Source organism: Nicotiana tomentosiformis, chromosome 11 (assembly GCF_000390325.3).
Source record: "Nicotiana tomentosiformis chromosome 11, ASM39032v3, whole genome shotgun sequence".
Classification (NCBI taxonomy): domain Eukaryota; kingdom Viridiplantae; phylum Streptophyta; class Magnoliopsida; order Solanales; family Solanaceae; genus Nicotiana; species Nicotiana tomentosiformis.
The window spans coordinates 50,100,343-50,124,687 of NC_090822.1; the positions used below are offsets into that span (position 1 = coordinate 50,100,343).

The 24,345-nt window shown below is 39.2% G+C and overlaps 4 protein-coding genes across 10 annotated transcripts in view; all 4 read left to right on the forward strand.

Annotated features, from left to right (window-relative positions):
* Window positions 1-1,608: 1,608 nt before the first annotated feature.
* LOC138901426 (uncharacterized) lies at window positions 1,609-2,334 on the forward strand. The gene has a single exon (XM_070189187.1). The coding sequence runs from the start codon at window positions 1,609-1,611 to the stop codon at window positions 2,332-2,334; it is 726 nt and encodes a 241-aa protein (XP_070045288.1).
* Window positions 2,335-2,424: 90 nt separating this feature from the next.
* Window positions 2,425-2,928, forward strand: LOC138901427 (secreted RxLR effector protein 78-like). Its single transcript, XM_070189188.1, has one exon. It carries the CDS (start codon window positions 2,425-2,427, stop codon window positions 2,926-2,928), a length of 504 nt encoding a protein of 167 aa, XP_070045289.1.
* Window positions 2,929-8,692: 5,764 nt separating this feature from the next.
* Window positions 8,693-20,807, forward strand: LOC104115207 (rho GTPase-activating protein 6-like). Of its 3 annotated transcripts, XM_009625788.4 has the most exons (9): window positions 8,701-8,926; window positions 9,003-9,082; window positions 9,187-9,258; window positions 9,803-9,839; window positions 11,821-11,897; window positions 14,049-14,119; window positions 14,226-14,304; window positions 14,407-14,515; window positions 20,686-20,807. In XM_009625788.4, exons 2-8 carry the CDS (start codon window positions 9,053-9,055, stop codon window positions 14,425-14,427), a joined length of 387 nt encoding a protein of 128 aa, XP_009624083.1. In that variant the 5' UTR covers window positions 8,701-8,926; window positions 9,003-9,052; the 3' UTR covers window positions 14,428-14,515; window positions 20,686-20,807. The 3 variants fall into 3 exon arrangements, with proteins under 3 accessions (XP_070044094.1, XP_070044093.1, XP_009624083.1); XM_070187993.1 differs by lacking the exons at window positions 14,226-14,304; window positions 14,407-14,515; window positions 20,686-20,807 and adding an exon at window positions 12,346-13,412 and having other exon boundaries at window positions 8,693-8,926; XM_070187992.1 differs by lacking the exons at window positions 14,226-14,304; window positions 14,407-14,515; window positions 20,686-20,807 and having other exon boundaries at window positions 8,693-8,926; window positions 12,346-14,119.
* Window positions 20,808-21,912: 1,105 nt separating this feature from the next.
* Window positions 21,913-24,345, forward strand: part of LOC104115208 (rho GTPase-activating protein REN1-like) — a 30,787-nt gene continuing 28,354 nt past the window's right edge. For all 5 annotated transcript variants that reach the window (XM_009625789.3, XM_009625790.3, XM_009625791.3 and 2 more), the window contains exon 1: window positions 21,913-22,003. In XM_009625789.3, coding sequence (XP_009624084.1) covers window positions 22,001-22,003 — 3 coding nt within the window. In that variant the 5' untranslated portion in view covers window positions 21,913-22,000. The remainder of the gene's footprint in view (window positions 22,004-24,345) is intronic.

Below are 24,345 nucleotides of genomic sequence, written 5' to 3' on the forward strand. Positions count from 1 at the left end.
ATGACCACGTTGGGCGAATTATGATTGTTGGCACATGTGTTTTCTGTGTAGTTGATATTATTGGTACGTGAGTTGACCGTGCATCACATGAGTTATCCGTGCGGATCCAGATATTTATATTATTAGCACGTGAGTTGTTCAGCGAACGACGAGCAGTCCAGCGGCCACCCCACACCGACGATGTTCCTTCTGTCTTCTCTTCTTTATACCTTTCTCTGCCCGCTGTGTCTCTGCTCCGAGTTCAATTGGGCCACCACCAGATCCATGTACCACTATGGTGAGGGTGGCAACCCTACCATCATCTATTTTTCTTGGTCTCGTGGTGTGTTGTAAGTGCTGCATGTACCATTTTTGTGGTTGTTTGGTGACGGGAGGGAGGCACACGTGCAAAAGTAGTAAAGCAGGTCGGTTGGTAGGAACAAGGACAGAATATCGGCTTCTACAGTGTTGGGAGTATACCAAGTCGAAAGTCCAGGTTATATTTGCGGGAATTGGTACCTCCCTCTTTCTGTTTCTCTCTCTCTCTCTCTCTCTCTCTCTCTCTCTCTCTCTCGTGTTAGTTGATTTGTTGTCGTAGTAGTATGTAATTAGTTTAGTCAATTTAGTAGCGGACCTATATTCCCATTTTTTCATAGACTTCCGTAGGTATAGTGGCTATGGTTTGTAATAACAATGTAGGGTCATGTCCTCGGGGAGAGCGGGTGGCGGGGCGGGGATTAGGGCAAGGGTCAGGGGGTGGGACGGGGCCCATAGGGGGTAAGGGGAACAAGGGTGCCTATAGGTTGAGAGTTGGATCGTGGAATATAGGGACATTGACGGGTAAGTCTATAGAGCTGGCGAAGATTCTCCAGAAAAGAAAGGTCAATATAGCTTGTGTTCAGTAGACTAGGTGGGTAGGATCGAAGGCGAGGAATGCTAACGAGTATAAGTTGTGGTACTCCGGAGGCGTAAAGGGCAAGAACGGAGTTGGTATTTTGGTGGGTAGGGAGATTAGAAAGTCAGTGGTAGAGGTTAGGCGTGTGAGTGACAGATTGATGGCGATTAAGTTAGTAGCTAGAGGGAGCACTCTAAATGTTATTAGCGCTTACGTGCCGCAAGTGGGCTTGGACAAGGAGGTTAAAAGGCGCTTTTGGGAGGCGTTGGATGAGGTGGTGCGGGGTACTCCGCCTACGGAGAAGTTGTTTATATGAGGGGATTTCAATGGGCACATTGGGTCGTCTGCTGGTGGCTATGGTGAGGTGCATGGCGGCTTCGGCTTTGGGGTTAGGAATGGAGGAGGCACTTCACTGTTGGATTTAGCTAGAGCTTTTGAGTTGGTGATCGTGAACTCTATTTTTCCAAAGAAGGAGGAGCATTTGATTACTTTCCGGGGTATGGTGGCTAAGACTCATATTGATTATCTTCTCCTCAGGAGGTGTGAAAAGGGATTGTGCGAGGATTGTAAGGTGATCCCGAGTAAGAACCTCACGACACAACATAGACTCTTGGTGATGGACATCGGTATCTTGATAAAGAGGAATAAGGGGTTTGTACGGGGGTCAACCGAGGATCAGGTGGGGAGCCTTGACTAAAGATACTGCACTGGAGTTGGAGGGGAAGTTGGCGATGATGGGAGCCTGGAAGAGTGGTGGAGATGCTAACGGTATGTGGACGGTGACGACAGATTGTATAAGGGAGGCGGCGAGAGAGGTGTTAGGGGTCTCGAAGGGATACTCAGGTGGGCACCGAGGGGACTGGTGGTGGAATGATATGGTCCAGAGTAAAGTGGAAGCGAAGAAATCGGCTTACCTTAAGTTAGTGGAGAGCACCGACGAGGAGCAGAGGGGAGCGAACAGAGAAAGATATAAGGAAGCTAGGAGGGAGGCGAAAATAGTGGTCACGGAGGCTAAGACAACTGCGTTTGGGCGGCTGTATGAGGAATTGGGGGGTAAAGGTGGGGACAAGAAGTTATTTTGGCTGGCCAAAGCGAGAGAGAGAAAGGCTCGTGATCTGGAGCAAGTGAGGTGCATCAAAGATGAGGAAGGTCGTGTATTGATAGAAGATGCCCAAATTAAGCAGAGATGGCAGTCGTACTTTCATAGACTTCTGGATGAAGAGGGAGACAAAAACATCATGTTAGGGGAATTGGGGCACTTCGAGAGTCACCAAAACTTTAGGAACTGTGGGCGTATTGAGGTGGAGGAGGTCGTTGGAGCAATGAGTAAGATGAACCAGGGGAAAGTGACTGGACCAGATGAGATTCCAGTAGAATTTTGGAGGTACAGAGTAGGTTTAGAGTGGCTAACTGAGCTGTTTAATATTATTTTCAAGACGAAGAGGATGCCAGATGAGTAGAGATGGAGTACGATGATCCCGCTGTACAAGAACATAGTGGATATCAAGAATTATAACAACTATATGGGTATTTAGTAACTAAGTCATACCATGAAAGTTTGGGAGAGGGTGGTGGAAGGAAGGATAAGGAGGGCGGTGTCAATATCAGAAAACCAGTTTGGGTTCATACCGGGTTGTTCTACTACGGAAGCTATCCACCTTATCAGGAGGTTGGTGGAACAGTACATAGATAAGAAGAGGGATTTGCACATGGTATTTATTGATCTAGAGAAGGCGTATGACAAGGTCCCTAGGGACGTTCTTTGGAGATGCCTGGAGGTGAAAGGTGTGCCGGTAGCTTATATTAGGGCGATAAAGGATTTGTATGATGGAGCTAAGACTTGGGTTAGGATTGTGGGAGGGGACTCAGAGCCTTTTCCGGTGGTTATGGGGTTACACCAAGGATCTGCGGTCAGCCCGTTCTTATTTTCTTTGGTGATGGACGCACTAACACACCATATTCAAGGGGAGATGCCATGGTGTATATTGTTCGGTGATGATATAGTTCTGATTGATGAGATGAGAGGCGACGTGAATAAGAGACTGGAGGTATAGAGGCAGGCCCTAGAGTCTAAAGGTTTCAAGTTGAGTAGGACCAAGACGAAATATTTGGAGTGTAAGTTCAGCGAGGTGTCGGGGAAGCGGAAATGGAGGTGACGCTTGACACGCAAGTCATCCCTAAAAGAGAGAGTTTCAAGTACCAAGGGTCAATTATCCAGGGAGACGGGGAGATCGACGGGGATGTCACGCACCGTATCGGGGTTGGGTGGATGAAATGGAGGTTAGCGTCTGGAGTCCTGTGCGACAAAAAGGTGCCCCTAAAACTTAAAGGTATGTTCTATAGAGCGGTGGTTAGACCGGCCATGTTGTATGGAGCTGAGTGTTGGCCAGTCAAGAATTCTGATATCCAAAAGATGAAATTAGCATAAATGAGGATATTGAGATGGATGTGTGGGCACACTATGCTGGATAAGATTAGGAATGAAGATATTCGGGAGAGGGTGGGCGTGGCTCCCATGGATGTCAAGATGCGGGAAGCGAGGTTTAGATGGTCCGGGCACGTGCGGAGGAGGAGCCTAAATGCCCCGATTAGGAGGTATGAATGGTTGACTTTGACAGGTACGAGAAGAGGTAGAGGGCAGCTTAAGAAGTATTGGGGCGAGGTGATCAGGCAGGACATGGCGCAAATTCAGATTTCTGAGGACATGGACCTGGATATGGAGGTATGAAGGTCGAGCATTAGGGTTGTAGGTTAGGGGTAGTTGAGCATTTTTCTAGATAGTCTAGTAGAGTTTTGTCTACGTCTGTTACCGGTTGTTGTTCATCACACGATTTTTATTTTCAATATGTATTGTTTTTCAATTTTATTATTATTAATATACATATTGTCCTTCCACTTATTTATTGTCTCTTACGATGCTGATACTATTTGTCTAGTTTCTGTTATTGTTACTGGTCTTTTATCTCTGAGCCGAGGGTCTCCCGAAAATAGCCTCTCTACCCACGGGGTAGGGGTAAGGTCTGCGTACACTCTACCCTCCTCATACCCCACTAGTGGGATTACTACTGGGTTGATGTTGTTGTTGTTGAGTTATCCATGTAGTACGTGAGTTGTCCGTGCGGGTTATATTATTAACATGTGAGTTGTCTGTACATCACGTGAGTTGTCTGTGCAGCGTGTGGATACTGATCCAACCCCCTAGGGTCACACTCTCATGTTTCTCTCTTGATGATGTACACGTAGATATTGAGGTACACATACTCACATAGATGTTTCTTCTTGTGCTGTATGACCTGATTTCATTATTGTTCTATATTTGTTTAAATGATGAAACTGCACAGGTTATCGCTAGTATCATTTATAATTCATGCTTCTTTTACCTCACTGAGGTTAATTACGATACTTATTGAGTACATTGTGTCGGTTCTACTCATACTACACTCTGTACTTAATTGTGCAGATCCAGGTGTGAGGACCAGTTATCAGCAATAGGCTTGCTTGTTGTACTGAGTTCGAGAGGCGAGGTAGAGCTACATCCTTGGTCGTAGTTTTGACTTGTCTTTTCCTTACGTACTATTGTTACAGTTCAGAAAGTATTATTATTGTTCAGTTTCAGACTTGTATTCCGTTATATAGCTCATGACTCAGTATTTATCAGTTTCTGGGGGATTTACCTTGTATTGACAATACTTTATTAAATTGAGGTTTTAGACTAATGTTATTTCTGTAATTATTATTGTTCTGGTTCTTTATCGTTATGTTCCGTCTTGCCTAGTTGGTGTGTTTAGGCGTCATCACGATGGGTTGGGATTTTGAGTCGTGACACTTGTAGACTAGAGTTTGGTTGTATGTAAAAGAACATGTTATAATCTCCTTTGGTAGAGTCACGAATGTGTGTAAAATGTCAATGTTTTTCTTTGTTGAATAGTTGTGCATGTTTTAGATTTCCAGTATCACTACTTAGAGGCCTCGTTGGCTCAAACTTTAGAATTGAGGAAGGATAAGAATGGACGTCGGTTCGCACGGGCCTTTGGGCGTCGTGTGTCAGTCGCACCTCCCAAGATTGGGGTGTGACACCGAAATTTGACAAAACTTAAAAATTTCGATAAACCATTCGAATACGAGTCCAACCATACTAATTTCATCCAATTCCGACTCCGTATCGATGTTCAAAACTTAATTATTCACTTTAGAAAAGTTTAGACAAAACCCCCCAATTTCTCTTTCAGATTCACTAAGTAAATTCCAAAATCGAAGATGGAATCATGTAATATAATCAAATTTGAGTAAAAAATACTTACTCCAATCCATGTGGTGAATATCCCCTCAAAAATCACCCAAATTCGAGCTCCCCAACTCAAAATGTGATAAAATAACAAAAACCTTCAAAAAAGTGTATTTTATAACACTACCCAGGTAAACCATTCGCGATCGTGGGACCAGCTTCGCGACCACGAAGAACAAATTTCACTGCCCACAGAAATACTCTTCGCGTTCGCGGCAAATACCTTGCGAACGTGACGCACTACGATGCCAAACCTACACGAACACGGCAATGACCTCGCGAACGCGATGTTAACTCCACCAGCCCCCAGTTCCTCAATGCGAATGCGGTACCGCTGTTGCGAACACGTAGAACAACCCGTTCAAACTTGGCGAACAAACTCCTCATATCGCGACCGCGATGACTAAACCACCAGTGACCCCAAAACACTCTTCACAATCGTGATACACCTACACGATCACGATGACCAACAGCCCATCACCAGAAATCAGAGAAACTAGCAATGCCAATATGGGGAAAATGATCCGAAATCACCCCGGAACTTATCCGAGCCTCTCGGGACCTCGTTCGAATATACCAACAAGTTCTATAACATAATACAAACTTACTAAAGGCCTAAAATTACCCATAACAATATTAAAACCACGAAGTGCACCTCAAATCAAGCTTAATGAACTATTTCAAATTTCCAAACTTATGCCGAACAGGTCTAAACAACTTAGAATCAGCTCAAATTTTTCACACAAGTTCTAAATGACATAATGAACATATTCTAACTCCCAGAACCAAAATCCAAACCCGATAATATCGAAGTCAACTCCCGGTCAAACCTATCAACTTTCCAAACCTTCAAGTTGTTAACTTTCGCCAAATAGAACCGGAGCCTTATAAAAATACCCAAATGCAAATCCGAGCAAACACCCAAGTCCAAAATCACCATCCGGACCTACCAGAACTATCAAAACTTCGATACAGGGTCAAATATACAAAAGTCAAATTTAGTCAACTCTTCAAACTTAAAGCTTCCTATTTAAGAATCATTCTTCCAAATCAATTCCAAACAACTCAAAGACCAAAACCAAACATGCACGCAAGTCATAATACACCATACAAAACTATTTATGACCTCACACCGCCGAACTAAATGCATATACTCGAAACGATCGGTTCGGTCATTGCACCTTTAAATGTCATAGTCATTAGAGTATAATTCACCATGAAACAACTTTTCTATGCTGACCAATTGCCCTGAGCATTATTCATAGTTCTTGAGCTATTTGAGAACCAACCTTAATGTAAAATTTGTACTTGCGGAGGAAATAATAACATCATCAACATAAGCAAGGAGAGTGATTTTCGGTCCTTATCTTGACATAGATAATTATTTATGTCTTGTTTACTGTGAAGTAGATTGAGCATTCTTGAGAGAACCTTTTCCCCCAAGATAAATAAGGAAGGGGATAATGGATCCCCTGTCTCACCGCCCTAGTAGAGTGAAAGAACCCCTACCTAGATCCATTGATCATGATGTAATACCACAAATTAACTATTGATCTTCATATCAAGTCTGTCCATTATTCTACAAACCCAAATCTCCTCAGTGTTACCAGCAAGAAGTTTCAATTCATTCTGTCATAAGCTTTGACATGTCGAGTTTAAGGACTACATTCCATCATCTTCTCTTCCTTTTAATCCCATGTATGATCTCTTGAGCTAACAAAATTTTTTCGTTATCAACCTTCCATGAACAAACCCCCTTTGATTTTAGAGATGAGCTTCGGAAGGATATGGGCTAATCTGGAGCTCATAATCATAGACATGATCTTACAAGAATAATTACTTAGACTGATTGGCCTGAACTCAGAAAAACACGAAGGACTCTTTTACCCTAGGAATTATAAGTAAACATGTGCTAGTGTAAAACTTAGAAAGTCTAGAGCTACTGAAGAATGACTGTACCATAATAGTTAGGTCAAAATTTATAATTTCCAAGTAGCTTTAAAAGAATGCCCCTCCATATCCATCTGATCCAGGAGCACTGCTGGGATCCATGTAAAAAAATAGCTCTTTTAATTTTCTCTTCATCATGGATTGTTGTTAGAACATCATTATCTGCTTGAGTTACAATCTGGTTAAGGCACTGTGTAGGTGTTGAAGATGAGAAACTCCTTCTGTAAAAAAAAGCTTCTCAAAGTAGTTAATTGCTTCCCCTGCTCCAAGTAATCCAATCTCCATTCTAATTCTTGATTATGTATATAGTTAGTTTTCTCCTTTTCACCTTTCACCTTGATAATGTCATGAATTTTTTTCCTGTTAGAATCTTCCTCTTCATGTCATTTACCAGAGAGATAGATATTTCCTATGACAAAGGGATAGATAACCTGATCTTCTCACTATAAAATTTAATGATCACAATGTTTAGAGAATTTGTCACCAATCGCTGATTTTGATCAAGTGTTGATTTTCTTTTGTTGCAACATAAATATCTCTTCATATATCTTATGACTAATCTTAATTTTCATATCGCCAAATTAAATTAGTTTTGACTATGGAGATTTCATGGACGGTCTAAGTGATAAATTAAAAAGAAACTTGTATGAGAAGTGCTATGACTACAAAATAGAATTAAAGACATGACGCAAGTAGAGCCGCAAAATCAAGTTCTACTTTGTTAACTTAATTATTATCTTTTTATTGCTTTTCTATGTTACCTTTTATATAGTCCAACTTCTATAAATGATAGGGTAGACATTCCATTAAAGTGATGATCATCTTCAAAATACGGTTCATACATATTTGTATGTTATTAAATTAGAATAAGTAAAAAAATTATATATATCTTATAAAAATTTGATTGTTCATCTTCGTAAGTTCATATGATAAAGATCCACATTGATAATGCATAAAAGCTTATACTTAATTATTATTTCATGTATATATCATTATCTAAAGTTTTATTTAATAATATTAATATTATTTTACAAAATATATATATATATATATATATATATATATATATATATATATATATATATATATATATATATATATATATATTCCCTCTGTTCTAGTTTATGTGAACTTATTTCTTTTTTGACTCGATCCAAAAAGAATAACCCTTTTCTAAATTTGGAAATAATTTAGTTTAAACTTTCTACTATACCCTTAATGAGAAGCTTTTATAACCATACAAATACCATGGACCCTTTTTGACTTGTTTAGGATCACAAATTCTAAAAGTCTTTATTTTTTCTTAAACTTTGTGCCTAGTCAAACACGTTCACGTAAATTAAAATGAAGAGAGTAACTCAATAAACACGTGCGGAGAGACTAATTTTTGTTAAAATCTTTTTAAAACAGAAGCAAAATTAAAAAAGTAGCCCCAAGAAAGGGCAATTTCAAGAAATCAGTGGGAGAAGGATTGCCTCCAAAACAACGTGCATATTTTCAGACAGCAAAATAGGATGAGACATATACGGGCGACGTGTCAGCAAAACAATGAAAAGGAAAAGAAAAAGAAAAGGTCTCCCCGGGGATGCTCCGTTAAAGTTGGCGTTTGTCTTTCTCCAACTCCCTTACGCTAATGCCTTTCTTCTTTGCTTGACTTTCCGGTTTTCCGTTACCAAAATGTCCTCCCAATGCGACGTCGTTGTCACTTCCACTTCCCCTCATTTACACACCAAAAAAATAAGGCCAAATTGAATATTTTAAATTCAAAGCAAGTCTCTTCGTATGTATTATTTCTCGTTCATCGCTGCAGAAAAAAAGTAATATCTTCATTTTGATATCACGTATTTACCATTTCGTTTAATATGGGCTTGAATGTGATTGTCCCCAATGCAGGATAATTTGTGTTGTTGATCGCGAATGCGAACCTTATTCACGCCGAGACCATGACTAATCAAAATGCTGACGCTTCCAAGGTAATAATCATTTTTTCAATATTCCATTACTTGAATTTTTATGGATATTATGATTCTTCTTTGATTTGGGTTAACTCTTGGCTTTCACATTTTTCTGTTTTCAGGTACAAGTGGGTAGCCAGCCACCTGCACCACCTTGGGCGAATGACCAAGCACAGTTGCATTCTGGGAATAAGGTAACTCTGTTTACAACTCTTAATACATTTCCACTCTTTGTGCTTAACGGTTCATATACTAGAGAAGACTCTATTTTCTTGTTCTGGATTTTCTCGATCAAAGTGATTATAAGCATAATTAGTCCTTGCTACTCGTTCAGTCGTTCTTTGCGGCAAAAAAGATACTTAGCTTTTATTCTAGTGTTTGCATAAAGCCTAGTACATTTGATGGTAGCTCCCTTGCACAACAAAAAATGTAATGAGAGCAATCAGTGCATCTTCTAAGTTATTGTTCTATCATTATGTCACGGGCATTACTTTTTATGAAAGAAAGAATTTCTTTTATAAGTCTGTATCAATTAACCATAGGGAGAATTGCTGCTTTTGTATCGGGCCTAAATAGCTTTTACTTCACTTTATAATGTTCTTATTACTAGTATTCAACCACTGGTAGTAGAATTATAGTTGATATACCTTGTATGGATGACAACAACTGGATTCGTTGGAATTTTTTTTTTTTTTTTTGATGAAGTTAAATTTATTGAAATAAAAATTCTCTTGGCAGGTTTACAAGAGTGGCCCTCTATTTTTGTCATCAAAAGGTCAGTCTTCCATCTTCTATGCTGAATTTTGGCATAAACTTAGGAAATGGTCTTGATCTCTCCTCTCTTCTTCTTGCGTCTAGCTTTTCCTTATGATTTAAAAGTCATATTCTTCATTTGTCTCTTGCTCTCTGATGCTAAAATGTTAAATGTTGTCTATATAGTTAAAATCTAAAACATATTATGGGGTTTGTCTCTTGGCATCCAATTGAGTTGGAGTTAGAATGCAAGGTGAAAGGGTGCTGTTGAGGGTTGTGGATAGTGGATAATTCCTATGTTTCAGCTCTATATCTGAAAGCTTCCGTAAGTATTCATATTTTTGAGAGACTAACACACTTATATAGCATTTGAATACGCATATTTTTCTATAATTGGTTAATATGGGCACTTTTCAAAGAGACATCGTATCTCTGTTTCTATTATTAAAAAATTGTAAAAGGGCAAAATATACCCTAGTACTATCAGAAAAGGTTTAAATTTACCCATCGTTATACTTTGAGTCCAAATATATCCTGTCGTTATATTATTGGTTCAAATATACCCCTTTTCCGTTAAAGTTTGTCCAAAGTGGACATTCAATCATATGTGGCACTGACATTTGATGAGGTGGATGCCACATGGCTTGCCACCTTAGTGCCCCTAACTATTTTTTCCCTCCCTTCTATTTTTTTTCCACCACTAAAATTTTCTTTCCCTCCAGCACTATTGTCACCATTACCACTACCATAAAAAATATTGTATTTCAAATTGTAGTCTTTTATATATGGATTATGGACGTTGATGTGGCATGCCATGTGGCAATAGTGTCACGTAGGATTGGATGTCTAACTTGGACAAATTTAACAAAAGAGGGGCAGAAGAGGGGTATATTTGAACCAATAGTACTACTGGTATATTTAGACCCAAAATATAACGAAGGGTATATTTAAACCTTTTCTCATAGTACATGGGTATATTTGGCCCTTTGCCGTTAAACAAATTAAGAAAAAAAGATGGATTGAACCCAGTGCTGCAAACTAAATGGAGTCCGTAAAAATGGGGCAATAGATGAAGAAGGAAAATTTAGAGGGTTAATGATCTCTGTCTTAAATATATGGACTTCTGAATTTGCTTGCTTTACAGCCTTCACTTTGTTTTATTGCTTGTGAGGTGCACGATCTACTCTTGGCTGCACAAATAACACGGTCTTGCTACCTTTTTATTTGACACAACCTACTATGGTGACCCATAATAACGCTTTCAGTCAAGTTTCATCAACAAAAGGTGAAAATAAAAGAAAAAGGAACCATGATAAGTTCAGTTTCTGTTGTTCTTCCTTGAGAACCAAAAGAAAGCATCTTCCACAAGAAGGTCTTTGTATTTAAAGGCATACTTGAAGTCTACCCTCTTGTAGTAATAGTTTTGAGTGATATATTTGTTGACAACAAGAAATGGTAGTGCCATATATATCATTTATTTTGATATATATTATTTTGATTTATCTACAGATACGTTCAGCTGTATATCATTTAATGCAGATTCCTCTTTTACTTTTGAGGATGGCGTCTCAGTTCTTTTCTCATTAGCTAAAATATCATTGTTATTTTATTTTTCTGCATGCGGTCTTATTAAATATCTTTGGACTATAAAACCTTCGTTTTCATTGTTTTTATATTTCCACATTTCTTTTTTCTTTATTGACAAGCAAAGTATTTATATTTCATTAAGTTGTATTTCTAGATAGATAGCTGCTTTTGTGTTTCCTGTCTTATGCTTTCTTTTGTTCTATATGATTTAAAGTCTTGTATCACATTGTTTCAAGGGAGTACTTTGTAATGTTTATGCTTAAAATATGTGTCACGAGGTTCATGTGAATGTATATTTGATAATTAGGTTTATGTGAACATTGACAAATGTTTTATATTTTTATTAGAAAGCAAGAAAAGTAAGAGAGATTTTTCATTATCATAAAATTAGATGTTTCTGATTTCTTTTGCAATAGGAATTGGTTGGACATCATGGAAGAAGAGGTGGTTCACTCTAACAGAAAACTCGTTGGTCTTTTATAGAAGTGATCCAGTGAGTTTCCTCTCTTACAACTGTACCATGATTGCTTGTTACCACTATGCTCCAGACTCTGTTGGTTACTAGCTTACTTTGCACGTATAAGGCATTACCCATTTGTAATCCACACCATAATTGTTCTAGTAAGTTTTCTGGATCACTTCTTTTATACCAATTCATTGTGGGAAGGAATCTGAATTTGAACTCTTTATATGTATATATTACATGGGTTAATAGTTAGAAAATTATTAGTATGGGGTTGTTTCCCTGTATGAAGCTATATAGAAGGTTCATAAAGACAAAATATTCCAAAAAAAATAAAAAATAAAAAATAAAAACTAAAAAAGAAAAGTAGCAAAGTGAATTGGACGGCTAGGTTTGTAATTCTTTAGGCACCAGAACAACTACAAATAATCTGATTAAACCTGAATATCGAGTTTTGCTTACCCTGTGTGGTTTGCAGGCTATTACACAGGGGGAGGTTTACCCAGTGCGCACCAAGTGTAGCGGCTGCGGGTTTCCCTCTTATCAAAAAAATATCGAGTTTTGCCAATTTGAAGTTCTTCCTTTTTCTGTCTCCTATATGCACAACTGGCCCACCAGAAGCAAATTGGTTATTGTCTGTCAAAGATTTACCTTCTACATGTCCCATATACTCCTATACTCCTAGTTGTTCAGGAAATATTCAAACAGATGGCAGTTATTAACTTGTTATCATATAAGCCAAAAAAAAAAATGCAATCTTTGTTGTCTTTTAAAAGATTCTTACACTAGTGTATTATGCCATTTTGGTTCTGATGTTCTTACTTACATTTTTTGTTTGAAAAACTTGCTCTGTCATAATCACGACATATTGCTATTGAGTGCACAGAAATGCAACCTTTCTTTACTTCTGCATCGAGATTTCCCCAATTTAGTTGATTCCTACTACCAAATTACGAGAAAGTTCAGGCAGTGCCAGCCCTCTATTTGGTCAACATTACCATTTGACTTCTGTTGCTGATGGCTAATATGTTATGATGCAATCGATGAGTAAAAACTTTTTGGTGCTTAGAGTGAGAACCATGATTCTTGTACTAGTGATGTTGCCATGGCCTGAAAGCATCTTCTATCTCCACTGGTGGTATCTATCTTAGCTAAAACTTTGTGTTAATTATACAATCGTTACTCTTTATATCTTCTATCTGAGAATGAGGTCTTGACCTGCTCTAATATCCATGTTGTTTTTAGCGAGTTAATTTGGTCAAAGATTGGAAAAATATATGATCTAGAAGTTTAACACATAATCTGCCACACTTGATAATGAAATCTGTATGCCTGCTAAGAAGATTGAACAAGCAGCCTCTATATGAACTAGTGAAGTTTGTATCTCATTTTAAAGAGTATATGGTTACGGTGCAATAGCTTTTCCCTTCTTTTTTTGTTACATCATTTTTTCTTTAATGTGGGATCTGACAAGTGTGTTCTTTTCAACCTATGTCAAAGGTAGGTAAGCCGGTTTCTATTACTATATTTTAAGGATGCTGCCAGGTAGAAGAAATTCCTTCTCCCGAGTCTTCTTCTTTTTAATTTGTCATGTAATTTATATGGGTCTTCCAAGCTTCAGAGTAATCCAGCTAACCTACTATTGTACTGTTTACCTAAGAGCTGATTCCCCATTGAATGTTTATTGATCACCTTTCCTCTTCTTGAGAAGATATCACAGTCCAAGGGCTTAATGTGAATAATCGAGTAGTTAAATGGTTTCAGAAATGCCTCACTTGCAATTTAATTATGTAAAATCCTCCGAAATTTTCTAGGTTCATTTAAAGAACAAAAAGTTAAAATTGAGCTTATAAATGCTTTGCCTCATATAGTTTCTTGACATGGGGTTAAACTAATATAGAAATCTACAGTTGATTTGCCTCATTCAGGCCTAAAGTTTGCCATTTACTCATGAAAATCCCCATTGGCTACACAAAATCACAGAGACCAGATTCTTGATACATTTGTATTACTCTGTTCAATTTCTTGCTTCGACTTTGTAGTAGTATCAGTTGTTCCACAAATCCTATTTGTTAGTGTTCATCTTACGCACCAAAATGCAATATCTTCACTGGTGAAAAATTTGTTGATTTATTAGAAATTATTCTGTGTTACTTCATCTCTTTGGCTGATTCTTTTCAGAATGCTGCTCCGCAAAAGGGAGGCGAAGTGAATTTAACCCTTGGAGGTATTGATCTCAACAGTTCAGGCAGGTTGGCTTATTATTTCTTGCTATGATTCATATAGTTACTAGTGTGGCTTTCTTTTGTCAAGTAACACCAGAGTGGTAAATGGTGCTATTTTTCCTCTGATTTTCAGCGTTGTTGTCAAAGAAGATAAAAAGCTGTTGACTATGCTCTTTCCTGATGGCCGTGATGGACGATCTGTCACACTTAAGGTGCCAATATTTTTGGTTGCTTCTTTTTAGCTTTATTAATGTTTTCATATTCCTGTTAAACTTTGATATTCGTTCTTTCATGCTGATTATACATGCAAATAGAATTTGCTCTATTTGCATTGATTTGCGGTCTAGGAAGGGAAAGGAAAGACAGAAAACATGCGCTTACGCACTTGCCATTCATGTGTGCTTTCGGTCCAGAGTTGCGGTGGTACTTCCCATTCTCGTTCTTGACTTTTAGCTGCATTACTATTTAGGGTGTTAAATTTAGTCCACAAAAGTGGGCAAGCCTAAGGAGGGGTAGAGGTGGATCGAGGAAGAATTGGGGAGAGGTGAGGTCCAGCTCACCGAGGACATGACCCTAGATAGGAGAGAATAGAGGTCGAGGATTAGTGTAGAAGGTTAGTAGGTAGTCGAGCGATTTCTCTCTTTTCTGTGGGAGATCATGGTTCTAGTTTAGAGCACTTAATCTGGTCCCTCTTCTCTTTATCAATATTTTTGTTATCATTCTATTATTATATTATTATATTATTCTCCAAATTTATTACTATTATTGTTTCTTTTACTTTGGTTATCTTTACTATTTTGCTGTCAATACTTTTTTACCCATATATTTTTTTAACCTGTTCCAAAAATATTTTTCTTGAGCCGAGAGTCTAATGAAAACAGCCTCTCTACCTCTCACAAGTTAGGGGTAAGGTTTGCATACACCCTACTGTATGAGGTGAAATTGGTTAGCGACAGTTGGATGAATGACAAGGTGACACGTGTAACTGGAGACCGGTAATATGTGAGTTATCTAATAGTTGACATCGGATACAAACATGAGTTCGGTACTGTGTAAATTTCGAAGGCATGGGAACCAATAACAAAGATTTGAAAGGAAGATATCGGTTGAGAAAGACAGCATTCAATGAGCAGCCGTTACAAAGAATCTCTGTATTAATAGCCAACTGTTATGCAGCCATCAATGGCGGTTTTATTCTCATTCAAGAGGAGCTTGATTTGGGGATCTTGTCTCCCTAAATAAAGCTATAAATCGGAGAATTAGTATCCATTGTAAGGCACGAAAAATCATCTATACTCAAAGACTGTAACTTGCTATCATTTTATAAAAATACATGCTTTCTTTTGTTCCTAACATTGTTCTTATTATCGTTTCCGAAGAGGTTCGTCATACAACCAGGCTTGTATTTCCTTTAAGTGGTTTTGTAATCTTATTTTTGTTCTTACTTATTTCATATTTCTGGATCAAATTAATTCACGTGTCTATAAACCACGTTACAAATTCAACTGTATCGTTTTACGGGTAAACAGTTTGGCGCCATGACCCTTTTGAGCGTTTCTTCCATTTTGGCTCTCTTCTCCTTGGTGGCATTAGACTCTTCGGTTTTCAAGCGTAAGTCTGCTTCCTAGTTGTTGATTTGCTCCATAAAAGCAGACTCACGCTCGGCCGCAGCAGTGATGGCGTCATGCAGTTCAACCCACTTGGCCTTTGCCTCCTTTTGATCTTCTTGTAATTGAGAGGCTTCTTTGTTGTGGGCCATTCTATGTTGATCGGATTGCTCTAATCGAGCTTCGAGCTCGCCTATTTAAGCAACTTTTGCTTCTAACACCGGGAGGAGCTCGGCAAGTTGATTCAGTTCGGCCAAAAATTGATTTCGTTCCGTAGTTAGTTCCTCTTTATCCAAAATCAACTTTTGCAGGCTCTCGGAAGCAATGAGGTTACTCTAAAGAGGTTAAAGCTAAGGTTATTAAGGCAAAGTCTAACAAATAAAAAGGGAAGAGAAGAAGGTTAGATTGATACCTGAGCCGAATAGTGCATGCTGTTGTTTATGAGACACTCAGCAGAAAGAGAGTCCTTTTTCTCCGATCTTTTTCTGTGGCTAACGACTTCAGGTAGTTGGCAACCTCCACCGGCTTGGAAAGTATGTGGTACTCATTCGAAACTGTGAGAATGATACTCCGTTTTCCATTTGTTTTGAGTGTGTCGGGTAAGTGTTCCCCAAATTTTCATGGTCAGATGACTGTGGGGAAGGAACGTCTTCTACCTGTTCGGATGGGGCCGGTGGAGAGGTGGCAGCTGGTGTAGAAGGTGTTGCCGTAGCAACTGGCTCAGAAGTTGAAGGCGGAGGTACCTCAGGGGTAGAGCCCCTCTAAACGGAAACGTCAACAAGAGCCCGAAAGCGAGACTCAGCATTTTCAACGATTTCCATACCCGTGAAGAGTCCTTGAACTTCTTCCGGGAGTGGCATTTGAAGCTCTCTCGGCTGAGCATCCGGTTGAGCTGATGAAGATCTTTTTCTTCTTTGAAGAGGAGCCGCTTCATCATCGGTTCCTTCATCATCAAGGACCACTGTGACTGGTCCGGTTGGTACTTCTATCAAAAGGTGATCCTGCCCAATCAGCATCTGTGTACCCAACAATCTGCTCGTGGCCTCGATCCTCGAATAGTAATCCTTTGCCTGGAGCTGACTTTATATACCGAAGAATGCGAACAACTTCATCCCAGTGACTATCATAGGGAGAATCCATAAACTGACTTACAACACTCACCGGAAAAGAAATGTCAGGTCTAGTCACTGTGAGGTAATTCAATTTGCCAACCAACCTCCTATATCTCGTAGGGTCTCTAAGTGGCTCCCCTTGTCCAGGCAGAAGCTTAGCATTCGGATCCATAGGAGAGTCAATAGGTCTGCAACCCATCATTCCAGTCTCCTTAAGAATGTCTAAGGCATACTTCCGCTGTGAAATAACAATACCTGAGCTAGACTGAGCGACCTCAATACCTAGAAAATACTATAATTTACCCAGATCCTTAGTCTGGAAGTGCTGAAAGGGATGTTGCTTCAGATTAGTAATACCATCCTGATCATTACCAGTAATAACAATATCATCAACATAAACTACTAGATAAATACACAGATTAGGAGCAGAATGTCGATAAAACACAGAGTGATCAGCCTCACTACGAGTCATGCCGAACTCCTGAATAATTGTGCTGAACTTACCAAACCAAGCTTGAGGGGACTGTTTCAAACCATATAGTGACCTGCGCAATCTGCACACACAACCATTAAACTCCCCTGAGCAACAAAACCAGGTGGTTGCTCCATATAAACTTCTTCCTCAAGATCACCGTGGAGAAAAGCATTCTTAATGTCTAACTGATAAAGAGGCCAATGACGTACAACAGCCATGGACAAAAAGAGACGAACAGATGCTACTTTAGCCACGGGAGAGAAAGTATCACTATAATCAAGCCCAAAAATCTGAGTATATCCTTTTGCAACAAGACGAGCCTTAAGCCGATCAACCTGGCCATCCGGGCCGACTTTGACTGCATAAACCCAACGACAACCAACAGTAGACTTACCTGCAGGAAGAGGAACAAGCTCCCAAGTGTCACTCGCATGTAAAGCAGACATCTCGTCAATCATAGCATGTCGCCATCCTGGATGAGATAGTGCCTCATCTGTAGACTTAGGGATAGAAACAATGGACAAAGAAGATATAAAGGCATAATGAGGTGACGACAGACGATGATAACTTAAACCGACATAGTGGGGATTAGGATTAAGTGTGGATCGTACACCTTTGCGGAGTGCAATTGGTTGACTAAGAGGAGACAAGTCCGCAGTAGGTGCAGAATCTGATGCGGGGCGTGAATCACCTGGGCCTGATGCTGGATGTGGACGACGATGATAAGTCAAGAGTGGTGGAGCTGCAGAAGGTTGAACTGGATTATGTGGAGGAACTGGAGCTATAGGTGGTGGAGCTACAACCGGAGCTGTAGGTGGTGGAACCGGAGCTATAGGTGGTGGAGCTACAACTGGAGCTATAGGTGGTGGAGTTACAACTGGAACTGTAGGTGGTGGAGCTGGAGTGACTGAATCTCCAAAAGATAAAACTTGTAATACCTCGGAGGTCACTGTTCACGCCGGAAAAATATAAAAGTGGTCGGAATTTGATTTGAATTAGATGGGTAGGCTCGGAATTTTGAGGAGAGCACACTGTCCTGAAGAAGCTTCGCGAAAAAATGGCCGGAAAGTGGCCGGAACCTAGTTCCTGTACATCTAAGTCTAATGAAGTATCTAGTTCCTGTACATCTAAACTTTTACACTGAAAAGCCAAATGCCAGTGTTTGATATTTGAGTTTATCCACTGATTCAGCCTTGTCTTTGAAACACCTTGTTTCTCTCACTTCAAAACAATCAAAAATTTGCGCTGCTATATGTTCTTGCATCTTTTAGGTGTTTCTTATCCATCATGCCTGTCGCACTAATAGAGCCTCCACAGATTTAGGCATCACTCAATGTAACCATAAAGCTTCAGAAATGGGCTGCATAGTTGCCTTGCTACTGTGCAATGCAACAACAGACAGTCTGTATCTTCAAATCCCATCTCACCTTTATAATAACACCCATGACACCTAAAAAACCTCTTTTGCCGATTTGCTTGTTCAGACAAGCTTCATATGCCGCAATCTAGCAATAGCCATTTGCCTTTTGTGATACACTACTTCTCCACAAATCTTAATCGGGGAGATGCTTGATGAAGATAATACCTTATAACCTGATTTAACTCTAAACTTGCCATACTTCTGATGCTTCCATCTCAGAGCATCTGCCCTTTCTGATAAGATGTTAGCTCCTTCCAGTTTATCAATCTCAATTTCTCAATCCTTATAATTCCTCCTGCAATTTACCTCGCAGCCGTGGACTGATTTGCATTTGCAATAGTAGCATCCATATTCCTGGCAAAGCTAAAACTATGCTACAAAATTTCATCCGCTAGAGGACTATGAGCAATCCAAGCATCCTGCCCAAACTTTATGCTCCTGCCATCACTACAGGAAATCAGTGTTTGAATTCTTCCCAAAACATCCTCACATGTCTCCACAATCCAACACCAGGTGACCAAACTACATGTTTGATACACCAAGGGCCATCAGTGCAATGTTTTGCTTGTTCCAAATGATCATTAATGGACTCTTGGAAGTATCTCCATAACAACTTATATAATATACTTTTGTTGTCTAGTCTCAGAAGTTTATCCCCAAGCCTGCCTTATTCTTCAATAATGTGACATTACTCCATTTTACCAGATGAAAGCACCTCGTCTCTTTCTTTCCTTTCCATAAGAATTCTCTTTCTGTGTTATTCAGCCTTCTCTCTAAGCTCTACGTTTTTCGTTAACCAAAATAAAGACATCACATATGCAGGCAAACTAGTAGTACGCATTACACAGTTGATAATTGTGATCTTCCTTCCTAGTGACAAATAATGCCTCTTCAAGTTTGACATTTTCTTCTTAAACTTCTCCACAACTCTCTGCCAAACACTTCAGCTTTATATCTAGCCCCTAGAGGTAGGCCAATGTATGTGGCCGGTAAGGTCCCGGCTTGTGCACCCTAGAATATCTACTAAGGCTTGTATATAATGCACATAGTTAAATGGGAGGAACAGCTCTTATCCACTTTGAATTGAAGTCCAGATATAGCCTTCAAAAACAAGAAGGATAGTCCCTAGATATCTCAATTGATTTACTCCTGCATCACAAAACATAGGGGGTGTTATAGGATTATTGCTTCTTTTTCGAACCGAGAATCCTCCATCCAGTTATCTTCCATTATCACCAACTAGAGGAGAAAAGGTGATAATGGATCACCCTGCCTCAAACCCCTATATGCTGGTGGAAGCATAAAGAATCTTGCACTAGCGCTACATGGTTAGTTCAAAGTATCGATACAGTTTCATTTTTCTTTTGCTATTTGTGTACTCATATATTCTTAGAACTACAACTAACTTTGAAATTTCTTCAGCGGTATACAGTATACTTGAGAATTGAAACATCCCTCCAATTGGCTAACCCTAAACAATTAATTAGTAGTTCCAAAAATCTGAGTATTTCACAAGGTTCTGCTGCAATAGACGATGATACAACAACAACAACAACAACAACAAACCAAGTATAATCCCACAAGTGGGGTCTGGGGAGGGTAGTGTGTACGCAGACGTTACCCCTACCTTGAGGATAAAGAGGTTGTTTCCAATAGACCTTACCCCTACCTTGATGATACTGCCTCAAAAAGTGCCATTTGCACCAATAGTACATTGTGAAAACTGTAGGCTAATGGTCTATGTTTATTTTCATGTTTAGTCAGTCACGTCCTTGCGCCCTTGGTTTTATGGTGGAAATTATTTTTTGTTACCATGACAGCAATGAATTCATGACAGTAAAATTTCTTTTGCCATTTCTAACAGGGTTTTCTCAACTTTTATCATTTCATCATAATTAGTACTATCACTGCTCTAGGTATGTGCTTCTAGAAATATATGAAGCTTGCTTGATTAAGTTCTAAGAGTTTCCCTGCCACAGGCTGAAACACTAGAGGATTTGCTTGAGTGGAAAGCAGCACTTGAGGAGGCTTTGGCAAGTGCACCAAGTGCTGATCCTGTAACTACCCAAATTGGAGTATCTAGGAATGATCAGGGCAATGCAGTTGACCATTCATCAGAGCAGTGTAAGCTTCTCATTCATATGGTTTTAAATGATGTGAACCTTTGACGTATATCTGTCAGTTATAAGAACAAATTGTGGGGAAAATCTGCCTATTATATAGCCTTACTTACATTTGATTTACAAGACAATTCTTTTGCGAGAAAACAAGAATTTCATTCTGCTTGTGCTTTTTGATTTTTAAGCTATAACATTCATCATTTTGTCTAAATGTGTCTGTGTGTTTGGTTGTGAATCTCTATTTCATCTGCATTATTAAAATCGGTGAAGGTAGCTCGGTCACATTTAGGGGATGCCAAACTCTTTGAAGGGGATGTCATTAAATCTCAGCATCACATGTCTAACTATAATCTACTCGTCCACAGTGCAACTGTACAAACACTTCATTTAGATTTTGCTGCTCATCTGGTCTGAAATGATTATCACATATCAACAGAGTTATTTCAAGGGCTTATGCTCGATGAGGTTTTCTGAATGTGGCAACTGCATTGAATTAACCTGCATGGCTTTAAGGGTTAAAAGATAATCATTCGGTTACCCATTCGAGTTGCCAAATAAATATTGCTGAGATTATCTATTAACCCTTAAAGCTGAGATCTTTTAACTTACATGGGAATGTATTTATTATTTTGTGTTGGGATACAACGTGGAGTATAAGAACTCATAAACTAGCAATGCCTAGAAAACAATATCTAAGATGAAAACAATTCCCTTAAAGTTAAAAAGCAAGCATTTCAAAGTAGGCGTGTGCTTTAGCAACTAAAAAGAAACATCTTTTTCGATAAAAATAGAAGTCATCAACAGTATTATGTAGTAAGAAATCGTAATAATTTTGAACTAAAATTCTTTTTTGTAAAGCTAAACTAGCTCATGTATACCAATTAGTAATGCTATTTCTTAAAATTTGGTAACACATTTCCTGTATAACAATCTTTTTTTGTTATGCACCACATGACAATCCTTTCATAACTTGTCCGCGAACCAAACGGTCCGTAAAGGTGTTTTAATGATTTTTCTCATGGATCTAACTTTTAATTTCATGGTTTTGATTCTGTAGCAAATGATAGAGAGCCTGTGAAGTCTTTGGTCCTTGGTCAGCCAGTTTTACTTGCTTTGGAAGATATTGATGGAACCCCATCATTCTTGGAGAAGGCCCTTAGGTTCATAGAAGAGCATGGTGAGCTTCGCCTCCTACAATATCAAATTAATACGAAATTGTTGATGTCTGGATGTATTAGTTCTTCTAGATTCTGAGCTTCACAATCCTGAAATATTTCTTTCTCCTCTTAAAGGTAAGTGCAGCATATTCCCTATCAGTGTTGTCAAAAGCAAAAAGCTCTAAAAGCGCTCCATGTCGATTGGGGCTTTAAGCCCAAAGCGCAATTAAAGTGCGGGCTTGAGTAAAAAAAGACAGCAACTAAGGAAAAAAATTAAAAATTCATATGTCATTTACGTTAAAAGAAACAAATTCATTCCTAATATTTTCTTTAACAACTACTCCCTCCGCTCCGGTGTTCGTTTTTGGTCCGTTCCAAAAAAATGACCTCTCTCTAAATTTGGAAACAATTTAACTTACACTTCTAGTTCTACCCTTAATGAAAAGCTTTTATAGCCACACAAATACTTTGGCATGTTTAACACCACAAGTTTTAAAAGAATTATAGCCACACAAATATTATGGCTTGTTTAGGACCACAAGTTTTAAAAGTCTTCATTTCTTTCTTAAACTCCGTGCCTAGTCAAACATGTTCACATAAATTAGAACGGCGGGAGTAATAAACTTATTTGCCGATAATATTTGTTGTTTAGTACCACTCGATTCAAGATGGAGCCCATTGGCAATGAGGCGCACACCTTAGTGCTTTGCATGTATTAGAGTGCAGCTTAAGTGAGGGAAAGCACCCTCCCTAAGCTTTTCTGAGCTTCAGGGCTTAAGCGCACCTTAAATGAGCCTTTGACAACACTATTCCCTATTAATATCTTCTGTTCTGTTGAGGTCTTGCTCTAAGAATGGATTAACAATGTACAAGAAGAGCTCATCACTTACGAGTCTTAGCGTAACCAATTATTTCCTACTCTTAATATGGTAAAGCAAATATTTTACTACTAATATAGAGAATATGTAGAATATTCTACTACTAATTACAGTGTATATGCAGAACATTTTATGGAATCTTAAAAACAATTCTATAACGAATCTGGTCAATATTATTGTATACGGTCGAAACCGGTTTCGACCTTCGTATGATTAGTCAAGATTGAGACATAATAGATCGAAGGTCATCTTCATAATATTGGGTACGAGATCTGAAGCCAGGTAACCGAGCTCAAATTTTTGGGACCGATCAAATACCAAACTCGAAGTCATTACCGAGCTCGAATCCAAATCGAGCTATGATGCGAAGCGGCGTTATCGAGCTTGAGAACCAGAGACCGTCCAAAACCGAGCCCAAGTCAATACCGTGCCCCGAGTCAATATCGGGCTCTAAATCTGGAAACCCACCAATACCAAGTCCGATCGAGGTCGAGCCAAGGGACAAGAGCTGTTACAGCCGTACTAAGGAGAGAGAATCTCGGCGGGAATTAGGGAAAAGCTATTCTATCACAGACTCTCCACTATGTATTTTTAATTATATCCAAAGTAGGATACCTCCATTATAAGAGGCATAGCTACTATTTCTGTAAAGGGGGACATCAAGGCATTGATACACTCTCATATTATTGATATTCACAGAGAAAAAAGATAGTGATATTTAGATTATCCTCTTGTGAGCTATATACATTGATTCATCTTGCTTGTTCATAAAAGAATTTTCTATTTCAATTTGGTTGGTATTTCATTCTTCATACAGTCAATATATTTCTACTTACTTTCCGATTTGCACCAATTTATACCACGTATCCTTAGAACTACGTATAAATTCAACTCTATCCGTTTTTCAGATAAACAGTTTGGCGCCCACCGTGGGGTTAAGGATAACAATGGTTGTTTGGTACGAATCTCTACAAAACACACCATTTTACACTTGCTCCTGTTGTCCTTTAAGATGAGAACAACAACTTAATCCCTGGGGGTGAAAGGCCACTTATCGATCCCGTTGGAGCTCGGGTCGAAGAGCCAATAGACGTCAATTCGCATGCGGCCATCGAGGCGAACCAACGTTCCGACCCTAAAAATAGCATTCATGGTGGAACTCAACAAGTAGCAATAGCCCAGTTGCAGAGCCAAACCCAGGCACCAACCAGACTCGAGCCCAGTCCACCCCAAGAAGTCACCCATAAAACGGGGCCAGCTATAGTAAGGTCAAATGAGCAAGAATCGGGGACTAATCCCGAAATTGTTAAGATGCTCGAAGAATTGACAAAACGAATAGAGTCAGGAGAGAGGAGGATCGAGGCAAACGACAAAAAAGTAGAGACATATAACTCCAGGGTTGATCAGATCCCGGGGGCACCACCGATATTGAAGGGCTTAGATTCCAAAAAATTCATACAAAAGCCTTTCCCCCCGAGCGCGGC

Bases quoted from the DNA above. Each gene is read 5' to 3' on its own strand.
- LOC138901426 (XM_070189187.1), top strand. From the start codon at position 1,609: ATGGGAGCCTGGAAGAGTGGTGGAGATGCTAACGGTATGTGGACGGTG.
- LOC138901427 (XM_070189188.1), top strand. From the start codon at position 2,425: ATGAAAGTTTGGGAGAGGGTGGTGGAAGGAAGGATAAGGAGGGCGGTG.
- LOC104115207 (XM_070187992.1), top strand. From the start codon at position 9,053: ATGACTAATCAAAATGCTGACGCTTCCAAG. The intron at 9,259-9,802 runs GTAACTCTGTTT...TTCTCTTGGCAG, and splicing joins AGTTGCATTCTGGGAATAAG to GTTTACAAGAGTGGCCCTCT. The intron at 9,840-11,820 runs GTCAGTCTTCCA...CTTTTGCAATAG, and splicing joins TCTATTTTTGTCATCAAAAG to GAATTGGTTGGACATCATGG.